Here is a 22500-nt window from a genome sequence, read left to right as displayed (position 1 = left end):
GGCGCTGAAAATGTTCATGCATCAAACCGTTTTTAAATAGCTGAATAATTCTCAATTGAAGTAAATAATTTCTCCAGCGCATGAAGAGAGAAAAGAAAGTGGAGCAGAATGGCTCTAAAATATTTGGCAAACATAAGAGACAAGACGAAGAAGATGCTGTGACTAAATATGTGATTAGAAATAGCACATTGAAGTGGTAAGACAAGAAATCGGTATCAATTATTGATCCAAAGAAAGTGATTAGTCTTTCGAGTGCGGTGATTATCGGGATGGACCATTGTCCTTTAGAGAGGGAACTTGTAGAAAGTTCTTTGCTTCCATTGCATCCCAGTGGTCAGATTTTGATTAAAGTGGCCTCTTTTTTAAAGTAAGAGAAATAAACAGAATTTGAAGCATTCATTGTTCGGTTTAAACACCGCTTTAAAGTTGGTGATTAATTTAAAAGATTTTTTTTTTTTTTAAATTTGGTGATTCATTTTAAGACAATCCATTTTATACTGAATAAGGAATATATTTGGAACAAAGACCTTTTTATGATTGCATGGCATCATGTTAACCCTTAAGTGGGGAGAAGTAGTATTTCAGACCGCTAAGGACGGACTTCACCCTGTAGCTTCTTGTTTCGCATGGATGTATAAAGTATTTTTCCTGTGGCCAAAATATGCCTTGTGTAAGGTGCAATTTGCCGTCTTTCTCCGCATGTGTGGTTATCAGAAGCCGACCAGTGGTACTGTTCCCATGACAAGTAATCTGGCGTAAAGCCCTTCTTGTCATACATCATTTTCAGACGTACTCTTTCAGATTAATTTTCTCCGTTTTTTAAGAACTTTTAATATCTTTTCGCAATGATTTGCAATAAAAAGGGATGAAGTGCATGATTTGGACAGTAACGAGAAAATAGTCTGTGTTGCAGCAGTTTATGTGCTGTTCACTGGCGATGTCTTGAAAACAGAGAGGAGCAACTCTTTTTCGGAGTAGTTTGCACAAAACAGAATATGACCTTGTTAGGATAAGTATTGTTAACGAAAATGTATGACAACACTTTAAAAAGAAAATTATAAAATAGTATAACTGATTCTTATTAAATATGATATTATTTTTAATAAATCATAAATGAGGTATTTATGGTTTCTTGCACAATCCACAAGGCAGTAGGCCCGTTGTCCGTTAAAGAATCTAAAATCGATTATATGTTTGTAGGAAATGTCATCCCTTTTAAGGTGATGTTTCAATAAAATGTTGATAGCATGAAGTGATTACATTATTGCTTTACTAAAAAGAAATAAATGAATTTAAATTATCTAAAGTCCTCCAGCTTAAGATATATCAATTAGATGTTTTTACAGTGATCATTCATTTGACGGGATATAAAATAATTCTAAAAGTCTTTTTCAAGTACGATGCAAATGGCTGCAATGGGGTACATGTATATTTTTTAAAGTGAGTTTAGTGAACATTTTTAATTAAAAAAAATGAATTTATGAATCAATTTGAGATTTACACTTGACATTGCAATTACTCATTTAGAAACATTTATTTATTTATTTACTTATATTAAATATTACTACACTTTTATAAGGGTAAAATTATTCTAATAATAAAATGGATCTTACCTGAAGTGGCCACGTGACCCGCTATACCTTGATCGGCCGGAATACGCACTTCGACGGACGTCTGAAATCAAAGAGATACAGTCGAGAAATTCAGGGAATTTAGTGTTTGAAATTAAGAGAACCACGTGCCTTTATAATTTTAAAAAATTGAGTTTTCAGTTTTAGTCAAATAAAATAGAGGACTTTTCGCTTACAGAAATATATAATTAAATCTGTATAAATTTAAAAATTAGAAAGTTTATAAATTATCGTTTAATAATGAATCCAGCATGAACTCTTTGCCTTTTTCTTCAATAAGTCTTCAAATAAGATGGGGAAAAAATTTATTTTCTTATGAATGAAATTTTTAGCTTTATTTAATTATTGAATACACGTTTTTATATAGATTGATATAATTTTAAGGTTTTTTGCACACTGGGGTCAGAGCATTAAGTTTCACAAACGTCAACTCGGAAAAACAGCTTGGAAAATTTGACTCATCTTCTTAAGTCGTTACCATTGCACTATAATTTGCTTTTAAATAGGCAATCAAACAAATAATAATTGTTGTTATTATTGCATGTTGTCGTTTACGAGTGAATCTGCATGTCTATTTTCGCGATTTCCTTGGTTGGAATATGATTAGTAATTTAACATATGTTATTATTTTTATTTCTCTAGAAATGTCATAACAAAGTACCTGTTTCGATGCTCGATTCTACGAAAGAAGAGCTTTCTGCAAAAGAAACTGTCTGGTGTCCGTTAATTCTTCCCATTGATGTTATATGAAAAGTTTGAAGAAACAAGTCGAAGTCATTTTCGTTTTCCAACCATGTTTCAAAATAAGACGCTTTATTTATATAATATTTCCCAAGATGCTTTAATTCGTCGAATAAAAATAATTTTGCATCGGCTTAGCAGCTAAACTAAGCAAAATTAAACACAACTCAAATCTCTTGATTTTGCCACATTAACGTATCTATTTTTGCTGCTAAAGTTGAATCCCATCCCATAGAGTTGAAAATAAATCTATTTTTGACCTTCTGAAAGTGGTCTGCTGCTTATGATAAAAGCCACATTTTCCCCAAGAAAATTTGCAGAATACCATTGTGTTATTTCTCCACATTTTAGTGAAATTTAAGGAGTTTACTGATCATAACAATTATTTGGTTATTTCAGCAAATACAACGTATGAAATACATTAAAAAGGTATTTTATAATCATATCTACAAGTGGCCTCTTACCTCTGTGCCGTCTTCAGCAACATTTCCGTCAAATACCTTCGCTACCAGTTCGTTTCTTTCCTTCTCGAGCAAGAATAAAGAGCATCTATAGTTTTAAAAAATCTGAAATTAGTCTGAAATTATGAAAGCATTGATTTTTATAAAGAAGATAAATCATATTCTTAAAATTATCATTTTCCGAAATATTGAAAATATTCCAAATTCTTGGATTTCTTTTCAACTACCTGAGTTAAGAAATTCAAATCATTTTTAATAAAATTTTGATTATGAAAAGTCATATTCCACAGAATTAAAGGAATCCAGCCTAATTTGTAAATTATCTCTAGAATAAAAATGGACTTTAAATTTAGCTGTAAGACGAAAAATAATATACATTTGTGATGGACTCGAAAAAATGGAAGGGTTTCACGAAGATAAAAACAGTTTGATTAATTATAATTTTTAATATTTTATATACAGAGAAAAACTGATAATATTTCATTAAACATTTTTTCAATGAAATAAAAATATTTTTTAATCATATTTGCCGACTCTGTGGGTGTTTTACAATGCCCAATGCCTTTAGAAACACAAATACACTCACATGAATTTTAACGCTTTTATTACTTAGCATTTCCCCCTTTGATATTATTGTAATATATTAAAGGGTTCAGTAGACTTCATGGGTGGCAATGACACAATAGTATATCTTGAGTTTGGGCCCAGAGCTGGAAATCCAATTGCAGTAAAGACCCGTCGTGGATCTGTGCTTGGCACACGCCATTGAAAAAAACAGATGAGCCTGTACTGAGAAAATAAACTGCACATTCAGGAAACGGATAGAAAGGGGAAAAGTGCAGATCCGGTCCAATCCTTGTCATCTGGTCAAGCTTCAAACATGCGAAATGCTTCCCAAAATAACCTTAAAGACTCCAACCCAATGTAACTGAACTAAACAGTAAATTTCGTTCTTTAATTAGCTTATAAAACTGCTTGAAGCTTGTCCTTTACTTAAGTGCCAAATTAATTGTAAATATGAAGTCACGAGAATTTAGTACCCCATCTAGTCGTCTTTTATAATATTTAAGAATAACAGAAAGTGAGTTTACTTTTAATATTTGAGGTGTACCATATGATTCAACACTATTTAAATGCAAGCTTCATGATTAATAATACTTAAAAGAAACTATAACAATTATAAATGAGAATTATATTGATTTCTGTTTCAATATTAAGGCAGAGAGCTTCTGATATATTTTTTATATGTATGCGAGACATATATTAAACTCTATGTCATTTTTTTCAATTATTTAGTGTGTTGGCTAACAGGTATTAATATAATTGTAATAGATTATCTGTTGTGGATAGAATTTCACTGTTGGAACTTCTAGATTTTTTTTCCTTTTACTACCATAAATTCCTACTGATTTAAATGACTGACAATATTTATAATTCGTGCTCTTGATGAGAATTATTTTAACCACCAGCTCCATGAAATCACTTTTTGACCATCACTTTTTCAGATTTAATGAAATATTTGAACAAGGTTATTCAGATCATATATTTAGAAAATTTACGTAGCATAACATCTTCGTAAGATAAATTAGACTTTTTTTGTTCATTTAAAGCCAATCTAGTAATATCATAAAGTAAAGAATTATTATAGATTTTTCTTAGAACAAACACTTCTTGGATTGAAAACTGATTGATTCAGCATTCACAAAATTATAGAATGGTTGTTTAAATATGAAGCGCTAATATTAACAATATTCTTATTCTGCTTTCGATTCTGAATAGCAAATATTGTCTACAACTTTCTTTACCTTTATATATATATATATATATATATATATATATATATATATATATATATATATATATATATATATATATATATATATATATATATATATATATATATATATATATATATGTAATTACTTTATCGCTATATGATATATTATGAGTAGTTTTTCGCTACTTTTATTTTCCTCGAAACCATGAACAAGTTGCATACGAGAAGGCTTCTTCTTCTAGATTACCTAATCCTCGCATTCATAGGGCTATTCTCTTCGTCAGGAACGTCTATGTTTGCAATTTGCATCCAATAAACGTTAGCTTCCACCCTATTTTTCTGGTAATTTTTCGTATCCTTAATGCCTGTTATCCCCGCTGTGAATTTATCTTTCGAATTGACAACTCCTTCTGCAAATATCGATACCGATGTTCCAGCGATGTTTTCTGTTGCCCATTTTAGTCCTTTTTTGGATATCTCAAAAACTCCTCAGTTTTCATGCTAATTGCTTATAGCAAAGAGATGCTTATATTATAGATTATAAAATTCCCTACATTTTCAAGCTTTTATTTTTTACTTTTGCAGATAAGGGTTTTAAAGTACTTTTTAGTTTTCAGTAATTTATGACCTCCTGGATCATATATATATATATATATATATATATATATATATATATATATATATATATATATATATATATATATATATATATATATATATATATATATATATATATATATATATATAATCTTGTTAGACAACTGCAGACATAAAAATCATCAAAAGGATAATTAGGTACCTTTCGGCTTTGGTGAGATGCCTTGCCTGAGCCATGATTTCCCTTAGGAGGAGCGTCACGTCATCTGCAAGAGAATTATTCATTCAATAGGAAAGGGAATAAAAAAAAGAAGGATAGTCACGTTTTCTTTATTATATATATGTATAACACTATTTCTTACAATTTCATTATACTTCACATGACGCGTCGGGCTGAAAAAAACCCAAACATTTGTGAGTATAAATTTAGCCCCTTAAAATTGTATTTTAAATTAAATTATTTCTAGCAGAATATTTTCTTTTGTTGAATTTTATTATTGATTTTTTTTTCTTTTGTCTCAGAAATGAACACATAAAATTATTCTATTACAACAATCAAAAAAAATATATATAAATATATAAAAATTTAATGTATACTCAATATATTGATTAAGTGATAATTCCAGAATAAATTCCACTCTCTCAGGTATGCAGTACTTCAAAATCAATTGTTTCGAAAAAACTTGCTGTTCCATTTAAAAGACTTTTTTGAACCTTTTGTCTGAAAAGATTGCGAAACGAAGTTTCCATTTTCTCAAAAAATAAAATGTTTCTTCTCAAAGTTGTCTTTGAAATCATTTTAAACAAATGCGCGTCGCAAAATCATCTACTATATCTAAGGAAATTGAGTTGTAAGCAGCATTCAGATAGTTTCAGCGTATTGTTCTGATATTTTTGGGAATATTTCAAGCTACTTGCTTCCGATTGCGTTTCGAAATATTTGACGATGCAAAGTGCATTTTCTTGTAGTATGAACTCCCCTGTAAGATTTCCACAACCTCTGACAGCAGAATAGCATAAGATCTATAAAGAAATTCTGAAAGCAGGTTTTGTAAGATGAGTGTGCCAACTGTTATTTCATATTCACGGAGTCGTCAAATTTAGATTCAAGTAAGAGGCTTTTTACTGTTTTCTTCAAAAAATGCGATGATTTAAGTGATAGCTACCAATTCAGAAGTTATCAACCATCGTCCGGAGTTCATTTTGCTGCTATATAAAAAAAAAACTAAACAAAGAAGTAAAGATTTGTTTCTTTGCAACCCAATGAATAAAATAACAATAGAAAAATTTTTAGTTGAAAATTTCTGAGATTGTAGTGAGCAACATCAGGCAGTGTCATTAGTTCATCGTTTCCTTTTTATTCATACATTTAATTTAACAATATAAATGCCATTAGTTATTTTCTCGTTTTATAAGGATCTACATATTGACAAAATGTGAGAACGCCCTCCTTTATACTGTTCGTTTTTAGAATCAAGTATAACGCCTTTTATTCGTGAAAAATCTTTTGCTTCCTATAAGATATTTTGATTGAATATTCCTTATTCTAACAAGAAAACAGAGTAATAAAAACACCTTTTAACTAATTTGCTTAAAAATGATTTCTTGCCTAAATAAATTATTTTGAAATTTTAACTTCAAAAGATTTCTGTTTGTTTCTTGAAAGGTAAAAGATAAAATTGATATTAAACCATTTAGACATAAATGGCCATGAAAGGGTATTCCATCTTAACTTGAAGACTCACAAAGGCAAAAAGGATTGACTGCCTGAAGTGTCATTAATGGAATCAATGGAATGGATTTCGTTTGTAATATTTATTCATATAAACAGAAATCACTTTTTTTTAGAAAAAGATAAATATCTTCAAATGACAACAGGAATCTCATTTATTAAAAACTTACATATTTCGTCATAAAACAAGGCTTTTTTTACAATACAACCCGGAAATCGAAACAATCAAAATGACCGTGATCCTTTTCCGAAAGCCGATAAGTTATTGTTAGAATCACAGATGTGTGTTGAATTCTTGCATGAATGTATGTGACAGGTGAAAGGATAAAGTGTCATTTAATCATTCACATGTTTCTGTGTTTCAAGTGGCGAGGAAATTTAAAAACTTGACATTCCCAATTAGTTAGAAGGAATTTAAAGAGGTAAATTCATTTTTAACAACTCACGGCATGCTTTCAAAATAAGGTATTTCTAAAATATATAAAACAAATCTATACCAATTATGGCAATTATTAGAGGACTTTTTAGAATAAATTTATTAAATTGTATTAGACATTTGTATTGAAACAATACCTTGAAACGTTGTCATCCTTAGTATATTTCTATTTGCCTCTTTATGAGCCATTTTCTTTTTTGGTTTACTTTCAGATATAAGTGTAATACTATAGGTCAGACTAAAAAGCAGAAATAAATGCATTTGAGAATGGAATTGTGCAACTTATCTTTGCTGGCTTAAGCAATGAAACGCACTTTATTCTTTGGCAAACTTCACATTTTTGAAACGTTACTTCCATTTAATCAATGCTATTTGATATTTTTTTAACTAACTGAATTCATTCTTCTGAGACATTTTGAAAATATATTATATCAAAGATTTTTGTATTAAAGTACTGTTATATTTAAAGCCTGGGTATAAATGCCAAAAATAGCATAAGTAAGATGAAAAAATCTACCTCATGCATTTAAAAATATTGCTAATGCTCCTTAAATCTCAAGCATCAGATTGATTTTAATTCATATTTAGATGTAACACATGTGAGTTAGCCCAAATGCCTTTGAAATTATTTTTATTTATTTGCATTATTATAAAAGTAGAATAGTTTATTTTTAATATCCCTAACAATGGAGCTCACGAAATTGCATAGAATGATTGATACTTGATTACAATTCGCATCGTATTCAATAAGTGCTCATTACTGTGAATAGAGCTTAATATTCATAATTATGGAAAGTGCAACTCATTTTTATATGGCTGTCCTTTAACTTGGGAACAGCGAAAAATGATAAGATCTAAAGTGTTTATTTTTTCTTTTTTTTCCTTAAGAATTTCATAAGAAGTTGGTGGTACATGTATATTTTTTCTATAAACGTATCTTGTATAAATTCTCGCTTCTCACAACAGATTTTTTTTTTTTCGTTTGTCCAAAATTCAGGAAAAATAAAACTGAGAGTGTACAAAAACAGGTGCGCTCTTTTTGTGAAACATGCTGCGAGTTATTTCTCCCTCCTCTTTTTTTCATTTGTTACGAGCGATATTCGGAGAATCAAAAATCTTTACAAAAGAGAAAGTGACTCTCCTCCCATTGTAATGCATCCACATAACGGTGCGCATTATGAAATGCGATCTCATCGTTTCACTTTCCGTGTGTCTCGGAAAATGGTAATGCAAAGAAGAGTTCTCTGGTTGCTATGGAAACAGCATTCTTTCAACGCTCGAGGCAATATTATCATTCCTGCCTGCTGTCAGCGTGTAGGGAATGCATTCAGAAATGACGTGGACATTTTTTCCCTCCACATAAAAAAGCAGGGAATGAAAAAAAAATGAGTTTTATTTGCGGTCTATCTTTAATAATTCTGAATGCTGATGGTATGGTGAAGATTCTAATTTATAATATACTAAAGCAACAACAGTGATTTATTTCCTTTATTGATTCTAGCATCCACCTTTCCCGCAGCCCGACTGCGTCTATTTGTTTTCTATATAAATGCAAGGGAAAGTAAAAAAACGTCTGCGTCTAAATGACAGCAATTTTCTTTAATATACAGAAGATTCGAAACTTACCATTCAAATTTCGTAGGGAGGTAAAGGATATTTTAGGAAATTGGTTTCACATAGGAAAGTATGACCGCCAACGTCATCTGCATGGACAAAATGAAGTGAACACAAGAAAACAGTACAGTTAAGTGGCCACGAATGTGATTTTTATTTCAACAAGATAAAGTACAGTTTCACAGTAGGTGCTCAAAATTGCGACCCATTACACGAACGCAAGATTCCCAGCGCCGTCGCATTGACCGCCGAACATTTTCAAAAACGCCTGGCATATCACGGATAGTGACTGCGGCGGCCAATATTCGTGCAATGCATTTCACTGTCGACGTTTGTCTTGTACACATGGTTTTTCATCGCCTAGCATAAAAAGAAATCCCTAGGTGATAAATCAGGTGACCTGGGTGGCTAAGCAATGAGTACACCTCTGCCAATCCAATGAGTTCCGAATGTTCGATTCAAGTAAACACGCGCAACAATTGTGCTATGGTCTAGAGCTCCATCATGTTGATACCACATATCTCGGCGGATATACCACAGGCATTGCCCGTGATATGCCAGGAGTTTTCGAAAAGGTTCGGTGGTCGATGCAACGGAGCTGCGAATCCCATATTCGTGTAAAAATGGTCGAAATTTTAAACACCTACTGAGAAGCACTTACTGGTAACGAATGTACTTTATCTTGTAAGAATAAAGGTCACATTCGTTACCACGTAACTTTACTGCTTCATTGTGTTCACTCACTTGTCCATTTTGTCCATGCGGATGAAATTTGCGGACATACTTTCCTATGTGAAACCGATTTCTTAAGATACGTCCTACTTCCCCACGAAATTTCAATCATAAGCTTTGAATCACTCTGTATATGAGATTCGAGCCTCAGACCTGCTACTCTAAGGAACTCGAATAAAAGAAAGCAATTTTTGTGTCGTCGTTTCAAAATTAATGCATGTCAAACCTATCAGCGATAGAAGAATAGCGCGCATTTGACTCTCATTTTTTGGAGAAAAATTAAATTTATACGGAGGTATAAATTTATGATTAAGTTTATATTTGTTAGATAGGTTTGATCTATGAGTTGAATATTTCGAGAGAATGCAGTTAATATCGTTTTCTTGGTTGCAGACGTGTCAATAAGAGTTATCATCCAGCCAATAATTATTTATTAAAGTTGGTATAAAAACTGTCTAGGGAATTACAATTATTGTTTCTGGGTACACTCTTATTTTTAAGCCATAGAGTAAGGAATAAAATGGAATTAATATCCTCTCTAGATTCTTGGTGCTTGCTGTTTGGGGCGTATTTTGAAGCGAGATTTTCTGGTAGCATGGTATACTCATTTTCAATCCTTTCAAAGTGCGGGGTTCGACTGCGGCTATCTTTCTGAGAGAACACGCCTTTCCTTTCCAAGAAATTTTGAATGTCCTGGAGTTCAAACCAATAAGATCTTTTATTTTTTCTCTAATTAATTTTCTTTGCCTATTCTTTGGCTAACTCTGGATACTTTAGAAGATAAACTTTACACAGTAGAAGAACTGCCTGTTAGCAACAGTAGTTTTTTTTCTGGGTCTGAAAAATTACCATTGGCTTAACAGATTGCAAGCTATAGCCGTAAAGATGAAATTAATTGGATGAATTCAATAAGAGAGAGACTGTAGGAATAAAATGTTTAATTGTGACAGCTATGCTTTTTGATATCAGCTGCCACTAAAACAAAATGCCAGCAATTGCAGAAATTTAGACAACCTACAAGTAAATAAAGTTCACGGAGTAAGGTGCAATGTCGATGGACATGCAAATAAGCAAATATTTTGAAATATTTGTATTTTAATGGCTTTTATTTATTTTTATAATATTTTTTTTGTTTATTTTTTATTTTATCGGTCTCATATGTGTTTATAATTGACGTTTATTTTAAACAGAATTCTATTCAACAGACTGAAGAGTGAATCACTAAGGAAAGATTTACAGAACACTACCTGGATACATTAAAATTTTAAAATTACTATATATGAGAAAAAATTAGGTCACACTTTTAAAGAAATTGCTTTCTAAACATATATCAAAAAGTTATGCTTAATATATTCAACTTAAGCTCTAATAAATTAAAAAAGCTACGAAACAAAAGCTAAACTAAAAATGTCTGTAAAAAATAATTTCGCCATTGGCAAAAATTCACCAGCATTAGATGAAATGAAGTAAAATTATAGACTTCATATTTCAATTAAAAAATGACGTGATATTAAAATGATTTTAAATTAATTAAAAGATAAGGAAAATTAAAAAATAAGAAATTTATGTCATTCAAATGCTATATATAAATTTAAAGACGATGTAAAATAATTTAGTGATTCAGTTTTGCGCATGTGCTCAAACGTTACGCTCGAAAGATGTAAAATCTTTCAAAATCTTTTTCACCCTTTTAAATGGCTCAGAAAAGTTTTAATAGCGCAATAATTACTCCGAAATGTTAAGCAACATGCGTACCAAATTTTGTTTTAATTCGTCAAGAGTTGAGGAATTGTGCAAGAATCATCAATACATACAAACAAACAAAAATATTTTCACTTTTATCGATAGATTCATTTTAATGGCTACATTTTAGCAACAAAATTATACATTGATTGTCATTATTTTTTTCTTTTTGTGAATATATTTATCTACAATGTGACCCTTTTAAACCTTAATATCAACCTTTCTAATTTTATATTTTATAATATTTTTCTCTGTTTATGGTACGTTGTTATAATAATATTATATATGTTATTCATAATAACTTAATTGGGTTTTTTTTTTCATTTCACTAGTGCAAAATAAAACATATTTGAAAAATATTGCAAAAATGATAAAAGTGCTCTTAAAACCAAATTCTCAAAACTGAAATGAAAATTATCCTTAAAATCAACACATTTTAGGAATATTGTTTCCACAGAAATAAAAACAAACAAAAATAAACACAGCCTATCACATGTGTATAGAAGATCACTTACACAAAAATTAAACATGAATGCAATCATTAACTTACCTAAATGTGTAAAGAGATTTTTAGCCACTGTAAGAAGAGACTGCATGCAAGAAAAAGAGCATACATACATGACAAAAAAGAACAACTTTACAATAACTTATACGGTAATAAAAAAAAGATAATTTCATGGTTTACATGTGTATTCTCTTTAAAAAGAAAGGAAAATCATTCGCATTAAAGCATATAAAAAAGGTTAAAAAAATCAATATTTCATAATTTTATAAATGAAAATGAATGATGTGTCCAAGACATTCTATCAAGATAGCATAAATAGTGCTTTCCCATGCTCAAAAAAGTGCGTGAATAGTACATTCTTCAACCCAAGTGTATAAAAATTCATACAGAACTATACTTGTAGGACTCGTGATTTTCGAGAGAAATGCGGAAGCATGATGTAACATCTGGAATAAATTTCATTGGAATCTTTTGATGTGTCTAGTAAGGCAGTTGTGATCTCCAAATGTGATTCACAAAGATGTTTTATTTTAGGCACATCTAAAGGAAATGATATATAAATAAAAATGTTTATTTATATGTCAGTGCGACTCAACTTATACAATAAGGAGTGCCATTTGCAAGAGGAATAGCCCAAGCCCACTCGCATGGAAAATTGTGCTGCTATTCAAATGATCGCCAGTAACGCATGCGCCAATTTTCGCGCCTTCCAACAAATAGCGTTCTATATACAGTCATCATTCTTCTCATCTGTGCATATAAAAGGCAATGTTCGCACGCATGTCCACTGGATACTAAAAAACTTTCAGGTCGATTGGCACAAGTTTTTTTGAAAAAGGATCTGCCTTGGCCGATAAAATTTTATCACTATTAAAATCTTCGATTTGACCAGTAAAAAGAATGTTTGGAACCTCATAATATAACATTAATAGCAAAAGTATTATTATTTAAATGCAGATGGTGACATGAGACACATTTCTCACACTTAACTTCGCCACGAGGTTAGAAATCCTGTCTCGCATGCCTGAATTAAATTTTAGGAAATTCCATAATGATCCATTTTTTAATGTTCAATATTAATTTTGATAGCCTCGTTGCATAATGAAATGAAGTTTTGAAAGTGTTTTGGTTTTACTTTCACATTTTTCAGTTCTGATGGCAAAAATGTCAACAAAGTGACAAAATATGGATATTCGCACAAATGCAGCCAAGAGAAAAGGAAGAAGAAAAACACAATGAAACAGAAGAAACAGGCAATGAAATAAAGGAAATTGATGACATAAGTCACCATCAGTGCTTCCTTTCATGCTTCTTTTTGCAGCAAAACGAATCACAAAATGAAACAAGTCGAATTAGAATCGGAGAATTAAGACAACCATTATGACATAGTCATCGAAATGAACAATGCGACAATAGGCAAATATGCTTGCAAAGAGTCGATTCAATCAAATTTTATCGAATTACATTTCCGTATAATTTGGAAACTGAATATAGCTTGCATCCATTTGCGATTGTTGTTTAAAGTGTAAATAAATTTTGCGCAAATTGCAACGAATTAGTGCTGTAAAAAAAGAAAGAATGAAGAAGAAAAAGCTACTACGGCGAGTTGAATGGTAAACTGCTATCATTAAGGGCACATTTGAACCGTTGTTTTCATTCGCTGACGCAATCTTTCAAAAAAGTATCAGAACGCTTCTTATAATCTTATAACCACAAGGTTAGTTTAGTTATAATAACGTCCCATTTCAAAACAACATTAGGGCTAATTTGGGACTGACATCGTCCTTTGGAGTCGCGGTCAGATGACGAGGAGGGCACCTGAGCTGGCGTTTGGTCCTGTGGAATCATGTTCAGTGAAATATTCTTGACATTTCAAATTTTAAATAAAAAAATTAATTTTTTTAAAAAGTCCGTTTTTATTTTTTGCAACCAAATCTGACTGAGTTTTGAGGTTTTGAGTTTAGGACAATCAGCAATATCAGAATTTTAGCTTAATCAAGCTTAGAGGAATCCCGGACACTGATTGGCGGGTGTTTTTTGGGACGGTCAATAGAATGGTTTAAAATCATGCGTTTATATAAGATAGTTTAGCTTGCTATAAGGGTTAATTTATATTTAAATTTTCATTATTCACTCAATTTTAGTAGCAATAGAGTGAAACTTTCTTTTTATTTAAAATATTAGTATCTCTTGAGCATTTCACTAAATATGACACGTAGGATCGTAAATCCAAAAAAAAAAAATAAATTCATAACTCATGTGAGCGTTATTGTCTTATTTTGGCCATATTTCCAACTGGAAGTATAAGCTTAATATCAATTGTTTTGTAAACAAAGTATTGGGACTCGATTACAGCGGACGTACTGCGTTTATATATAAATCATGTTTGCTTTGAATATTACAGAAATATTAAACAAATAATATCGATATTTTAAGAGTTAACAAAAATCTTTTTCTTCTACTTATGTTTCTAAAAAATATCATTTTTCATGTTTATTTCATTTATTACAGACACGTGCTGAAAATTTCAGTCTTCTACGTTTAGTTAGCAGTAAACTTTAGTCTAATCTTTCCATTGCAGATCTGTAGTTTTATTAAATACTAGCCGTGTTTGGCGACTAGCTGGTTCGCCAGAAAAATGCTCTCTAAAATTTTCTATTAAATAGTTATGCACCTTGATCTCTTAAAAGCTTCTTCAGCAAAATATTTTTAAGCTTCAAATTTCGATTGTCACATAACTCATATTATTACAGAATCTTTCTAACATTTTGTTTATTGTACTATCTATCTCAATAATATCCTATCAGCTAACTTATTTACATTTGAAATAGAATATATGAAACCTCAATACATACGATTTTTTTGTTGAAATTTTAAAACATGACTACAGAAAATCAAATCATTCATCACTGTCATTTGATGTGTACCACAAAATATTTTTTTAATAATTTACGCAATATTTCAAATATTTATTAAAAAAATTTATCTGACTCATCCTAAAATTCAGTTTATTTTCAAAAAGATTTAAATTTGGTAAATAATATTTTATATTATTTCACTCAATAAATGTACGTCTGAAAACAATTATGAAGTCCTATACATCAAATTCAGTGAAATTATCTTGACAATCTAATGTTTCAAACTTCTGCGAGCAAGCCTGATTGAGTTACAAAACTTTGAATATCATTATTTTAAGACAATCGATCATTTCATTACTTTAGACAATCAGCTTTAGTTGGGGAAAATGATGGTTGACTGGCGCATTTTTTTCAAGATGATCGATGGAGAAGTCTAAAATAGAACTTTTTATAGAATAGAGAAATTCAAATTTTCATAACTCAGTCAGTTTTAATTGCAAAATAATGGACACTCAAATATGCCAATAGCAAAACATTGCCCAAGTTTTATTAGTTTGAAATAAAACTCTATTTCTCAGGTAATGTATGTAACTGTTCTTCGCATTTTCTCAAAATCATGCTTCTTCATTCGCTTTGTGAGGAACTGTATTTTCGATACATCTCGATTTGCAGAATGTATGTGGTGTTGACAAAATATTCATCTAAAATGTAATAAATATGAAAATAAATTCCTTTTTGACAAAGTGCAATGAATAATGGCTGCTAATTTATGAACATCTTAGGATACTTGCTGTTATTATTTGAATAATATAAAACAAAGTTGTTCATTACCATTATAAAGAAAATGAATAGCCATTCATAGGCAATAACGTTTTTAACTTAAAAAATGAATGTCCATATTCGCAGTGACGGCGTGATTTAGTGAGTATAAGCAATAATCAAATACAAGTGATATCAGACTTTACAGAAGATGGATCATCCACATTAAATAATTTCCTTGTCATAATGACTCTGCATTTTATAACAAATAGTATTAAACATTTTATAATAATAGGGAACTAATTATGCATTTGAATTATAAATAAGATATGATAAACTTTTGCTTTCGATTTCTGTCATGGATTGTATCAACAGTATGCTTTTCTGTGTAACTGTTTGACATTTGAATGAAACAAGAACTTTAATATTATTGCAATTGATTTTCGCAGTTTCCTCTGACTTTTTTCTTTTAAGAAGCGGGAGAGACACGTTTCACTTTAAATTACAAATTCTGTGCCATTATACTTTCAAATTCAAATGACAAGTTGAAACTGGACGAATAGTTTAGAAAGCCGCCGTTTGAAATGAATATTAAACGATGTCGTGCTATTGGGCATAATCGTCCATCCACACCAACTCGTGCAGAATCTCTCCTGAGATTTCCAAAAGCTGTTTTTATAATAAGAGGATAGCTCTCAAATCATATAAGAATATGGATAACGAGATACCTAGTATACTGCTTTGATCTTTTAGCCGTCAAATTACTTGCAAATGTCTGACGTGTGCATTCGATCTACAAGTCAGAAAACGAATGCTCTAGATGTCCCCTAGACTAGGTCGCTGCAGTGAGCACTAACATTAGCATTTCAAATAAACTCGGATATCCCCAGCATGACTGTGATGTACACAAAACGAAGGACATTGAATGCTGCGAAAGGATTTATGAATATATATTCTCTTTTTTTTTTTTCACTGAAAACAGCTATTCAAAAGTTTTAGAAAAATACGTCATCGCATTGTTTATCAAGATTCATACGGTATTTGCTACTCATGCCAATATTGTTATTCTTAGTCCATTTTCGCGTATGAACTGAGTGAATGCTTCATTTATTAAATGCCTGCCAACAAAGTAACATAATAATTGCAAAATTTAATTTGATCTTTTACTCAGATAACGGATAACAACAAATCCTCAATCACAATCACAATGTTAAATTTTTTCTATAAGCCATTCAACCTTTCCAATCAAATGAATGAGCTTCCAATCTTAGTAATCAGTCTATATAAATTCTCATTCAAACGGTGACCTTCCCTCATGGGCAAACACTTTGTATCCGGAAAATATAGTAAAATAAATTTATTTGTTTCTATTATACAGTAGATTTGAATGTTCCGATCTTTATTTGACTTTTTTTCATGTCTCTACATTTTCCTGACATTATGTATCTGAATATTTCAAACAAATATTGCCTTTCTTCTCATAGAAACATGCTTTTTTATAAAAGAATTTTATTAAACATGGAAAAGAATTTTAATGGGAAGTAACAATTGAAACATTTTCAAATTTTTGATGTTCATCCATTAGATTTCATCTAAAAAAGGAAAATTTGCTTATTTTGGAATACGGAAAAGTTTTATTTCTTTGAGCAATTTCCACTTTTAGTGCAATGGGTCCTCAATTCTTTATTATGGAACTATTATTTTCATTTCATATTCCTTACTTGTTTTCTTCTTTGGCTCTGAAAATTCGTGTAGACTTTGTTAGTATATAAATTTTGAAAATAATTAAAAACAAATATTATCTTTTAATAAATTTTGCATATAAATTCAAGAATCGTGAGATAGATGAAAAAAAGTAGAATAATACACAATGCGCCACAAGGAAAAAGGAATGAGGAAAACAAATCCTTTGTACATCTTGCTTACGCTAACATGGAGATTTCTTGAAATGGGTTTCTCGGTTTGATACGGGTTCCATTTAAGATTTCAACATTGCTTGTGGGATAAACTGCATTTCTAGTATAATAAGCCATCAGGCAGCGTTTTCTAGCTGCAATGTGAAAAATAGCCGCTGTTTCTTATTTAAGCCAGTCAAAAATAGTGGAGAAACATTTGAAATGATATTACAAATGGTAGAATTTATTTTTAAAAAATTATTTTTCTTGAACCATTGAGTTGACGAATGCTTTCCAAAGATTCAACTCCAATATATATAATCTATTCAACCCATCAACATACTTTTTGATTCTGATTTTTATCAAACTGAAATATGCCTCGAAACAAAATCCAAATCACAGTCGACCCACTGCATTACTTTTTTAGAAGATTCACAATTTTATAATGATTCATATTTATTGGCACAACGTGCTCTACAATGCCGCGCTCTCCGCACACTAAATCAATACATCTTAATCAAAATACAATCAAGCAAATTCATACAATCTTAATACAATCAAGCAAAATGGCTCCATAAATTTTGCAAGAGTGAACTATGGTTGAAGTTTCAAAGCGAGCAACAAAAATTCATAAAATGAGTTTAAAATATGATTTTGAGAGTTAGGGATCTGCCTGTCAGAAGTTTCAAGTGCATTTATGCGCACATTTTATTCATTTATTTGTTCAATCCTATTTGTTCAGTTATATGCAATGATATCTTTGAAAAAGCACTACAAAATCTAGAAATGTTAGCGTATTAAATGATTGTAGATTAATAAAAGGATTGGCTGTAAAGAATGTCCATTTATCTTCCGTGGTTTTGAAAATCCTCACTTAATTATAATTCCCAGCTTATGGGGGTCTTTTTAAGTGTTCAGACGAATACAAAAGTTATCGTAAACAATATTGTGACAACAAACTCCTTCCAATAATCAAGCTATTACATGCCAAGATTTACACTAGCTAATTACAATTTTTTTAATATTTTTTATAATTATTTAGTGATCTCTATTAGGTATTCAGTAATTTAATATTTAATTACCTTCATTAATTTAATGTTTAATGTATCATGTACCCTTTATACATATTGCAACGATTTGCTCTTATCAAAGAGAGCTAACTGACTTTTCGCAACAGATTCATTCATTTATTCAGTATATTCCCAATACCTTAATGACGGAAATGTTGTTTTCATCCGGCAAAATGTAGCATGTATGTTTTTCAGAAAAGGCTTTTATATTTTAACACGATGAAGCTGATATGACGCGCCCATAATCTCACGAGAGCCCCAATCCCTTTTTCAGCCATATCAGAGCGCGACAGTGAGAAGTCTCTTCACCTGGCACTCTTCCCTGAGCCTGCGCTCCTCCTCGCAGGCCGCCGCCCTCAGAAGGATGGGGCAGACGCAGCGGAAGGCCTGCTGGACCATCTCCTCGTCGCACTCCTCGAAACTGCGGAAGAAATAAAGAATAATCGTCGATAAAGACAAGATTGTGTTATTCTAAAAAGAGTTTTTTTTTTCACAAAAATTCAAATCGATGTATTGAAACTGATGAATGCTGTAGTATTTACTCACAAAATAGATAAGAGGGAAATTAAAGATTAAGTATTCATTCAATCAAAGATATTGCTATTAACATCGAATAGAGATACAATCTGCTAAAATATTGTCGTTTTGGCTAGTCAGTGATTTTAAACCGAGTTTTAGCGTCTCTTGTTTTTCAGTAGTGTCATCTAGGGCCAAGAATATGTCTTAGCTACTCACGTGTCACAGCCCTTGCATGTGACGGACTTCATTCGTTGAATCATCCACAGATAGTAATTTAGACCCGAAACACAGAAAGATTCCCTCTGATCCAGTACCCCCAATGATATTGCCTCGACTTGGAGGGCTTCGTGGCTACGACAGATTTATACGTCGTAGCCACGAAGTACACGGAGGATGTTCGGCCAGCGGGGTTTGAGCTCACAAACCAATGTATACTAATCGAACGCCTACCAAACAGGCTTCCTACGCTCTTAATCGCTAAAATATAGGCGATTAAAATTTAAAAAATGAGTGAGTAAGGGGAGGAAATCTTAAGTGATTTTCCAAAATAAGTTTATTATTTAATATTTTTCTTTTTTGTTATTGCATATTTGCTAAAGCTGCACAGCTCTAACTGAATTGGGATTTATAGCAAATGTACAGAACTTGTTACTATTCGCTTCCTTTATTTATGCTACTATTTTTTATAGTGAAAATGAAGAAATATATCTTTTTTTTTTAATTCTTTTTTCAGGAGTAGCAAGCTCTGCCATCTGAAAATACAATTTGGCAAGAACACACTTTTAAGAGTACAAAATAAAATTTTCTTTAGCAAATAAACATGAGAAAAGGAGTAATAAATAAGTTAAAAAGAGTTTTATCAACATTTTGAGTGAAAGAATATTTTTAACCCAGGGCGAAACCTGCTTACCTCCCTTCCTTGTTGGCTAAGCAGACGATCATGGAGATGCTGTTTTTCCGAACACTAGGGACGGGAACACACAGCAAGGATTCGATGCTCGAATCTAAGCTGCTCTCGATCACAGACACCTGATCCTGGGAAAAAACAAAAAGAGACAATCCGTCAAGAATCCCTCTGATCATATCCTTATGTATGTTTATGTAGTATTTGATATCGTTCTTTTTCTAATTATTCCCGGGTTTTCAGTGCCAACTCATTTGAAGCTTTCACAGAATAATGGATCGATTCACAATAAAATGTAAAGACGATTCTGAATCATTGATCGATTACTTTTGCAAGATTTGAATCAACAACTAGCACTGTATATTTTTGAGTTTAATTTAGTTTAGTTATATTAACATATCGTTTTTAAAACAACACTAAAACTATTTTGGGATGGGCCTCATCATTATGAACCACGGTCAGATGACAAGGACAACACCTGAGCTGGTACCCCCCACTCCAAACTTCCACACCACACAAGTGGAAGATGTTTAGCCCTGACGGATTTAGCGTGCGCCAGACCCGCTTACACAACGATTCTTCGGTGAAATTGGGTCTCGCATCTAAAACCTTACTCGCAGGCCGCCGTGGCCCTGGATATTTTTGAGATAAATCCAATTAACACACAAAATAAGAGATACAGAAATATAGACGTTAGAATGTTCAAATCACCTCAAACTTATTACATTTTATACTAGTGCATATGACAGACCTTTACTGGATTCAAATGAAAGGATTTATGATTGTTTAGGTCAGAATTTGGTGTCAAACTAGTTGACAGTTTTATCAAAAGTAGAAATAATTCTATAAGAAAGGCTTTCAATGGCTATAGTAGAAATATTTTCATGAAATATTCCAAAGGCGTCGCTCTTAATTCTTGTTGAAAGTGAGTATAAAACCATACATTATTGCATAAATGCATATAAGGAATAACATGGTTGATAAAGGTTTTCGACTGACTATCGAGTGGCATTAGAAAACTGACGAGTTATACTAAAATTAAAAACGAAAGCAAATGATTTGCCGGGTTCAACTCATCAAATCGCTCCTTTTTTGCAAAGCTGATTTCAAAAATTGCATTAACAGTTTGGTAAATGCAATTGTATTCTGAATCTAACACCTTGTAAAAAATATCAATAATAGAATAGCAAATTAATGACCTTGAAAAAATTATAGAAACATATGGTCCTAGAAGAGTTTGTCACAGAAGAGGAATAACCTAAAAAACATTGAACTAATGTAGAAATTTTAGAGGAATTGATATTTTCCAGTTTTGTTAGTCTCCTATCACAAACAAACATTAGTTAAGTAGTTCTTTCTTATCTTTGAAGAAAAATATTCATATGATCGATTTCATATGATCCAGAAATGAAGGTTTGAATTTGAGACATTGTTTATGGCTCAAAATCACATAAATTATTTGTTTATTAAAAGACTGATTTTTTTGTTTGTTAAAAGATTAATTTTTGTTTATTAAAAGCTGTACAGTTTGGTATATTCTGAGCATACAAATAAGTAGATGAAAATTTTTATATATTTCTAAGGAAATTTCAGGAGGGCAACAAACACTATACAATTTCTGATAATCTGCAATATTTTTACAAAATTTAAAGAAAGAAAAAAAAAAGATTCTTGTCGAGCCATTCGGTAGCTCTATTTAACAATTTTTGTTCATCTGATTTATGATTGGGTATTAAATAATCTTTAAACATTCTACATAAAAATATTTAATGAATGTAAAATATTGATAAACATCATGAAACTCCACAAAAACATTACGTTGATCTAAATTTTAGAATGAATAAAAGAAAATATTGAGCGTTTGCTTTACTTTACTCGTTTATTCACTGAAGAGGAAAAAAAAATAAATGCATTATTTTTAAATCAGTGAAATGCGAAAAAATGAAATCGCGAGTAGAATTTTTTTTATCGTATTTCTTCAAGCAGAAAGGGAGGAAAAGACGAAAAAAGAGTAGATAAATAAAACTAGATTTGTAACATTGATCTTGAATGGTGCTTTCGCTTCGAAAAGTAAAAGGAGCGTCAGAGTAAGTTTTGAGATTCGAAAAAAAATTAATTAAAGTGCAAAAGGCAGAAAATATATCCTGAACTTGATTTTTTTTTACTTGCAATAAACAAATTGCATTTCTCGATTGAAACGGAAACACAATATAAAATATTTATAAGTAAATATTTCCTTCTTTAAGCACTTTATTATTTTGTATCAATTTGGAAAACAAAATATATGAGTAAAATAAGAGTCATTTGATTTTTTTTTGAAGTTGGAATGAACACATTCTCCAATTACTGTATTAAAATTCTAAAAAAGCCTAAGAGTTGATTTTTTTTTAATTCGCAAATCTTTTGCATGCTTTGATTTAAATAAAGAAAACTTTCATTTGCTTTACATAATAACATTCATTCATTGACAAAAACATACATATTTGACGTTGCATTATTATTCTATTATTTGGAAAAATATAGTAT

At 31.0% G+C, this 22500-nt stretch overlaps 1 protein-coding gene across 2 annotated transcripts in view; it reads right to left on the bottom strand.

Annotated features, from left to right (window-relative positions):
- Positions 1–22500, bottom strand: part of LOC129966577 (cGMP-dependent 3',5'-cyclic phosphodiesterase-like) — a 123804-nt gene that overhangs the window by 20154 nt on the left and 81150 nt on the right. For both annotated transcript variants that reach the window (XM_056081038.1, XM_056081039.1), the window contains 6 exons: positions 19981–20105; positions 18861–18972; positions 12015–12054; positions 5410–5473; positions 2837–2921; positions 1614–1674 (listed from right to left, as the gene is read on the bottom strand). In XM_056081038.1, the coding sequence (XP_055937013.1) occupies positions 1614–1674; positions 2837–2921; positions 5410–5473; positions 12015–12054; positions 18861–18972; positions 19981–20105 (487 nt within the window). The remainder of the gene's footprint in view (positions 1–1613; positions 1675–2836; positions 2922–5409; positions 5474–12014; positions 12055–18860; positions 18973–19980; positions 20106–22500) is intronic.

The sequence above is a fragment of the Argiope bruennichi genome, chromosome 4 (genome assembly GCF_947563725.1).
Source record: "Argiope bruennichi chromosome 4, qqArgBrue1.1, whole genome shotgun sequence".
Taxonomy (NCBI): Eukaryota; Metazoa; Arthropoda; class Arachnida; order Araneae; family Araneidae; genus Argiope; species Argiope bruennichi.
Note: the sequence above shows the minus strand (reverse complement) of the source record. Positions and strands in the feature narration are given on the sequence as shown.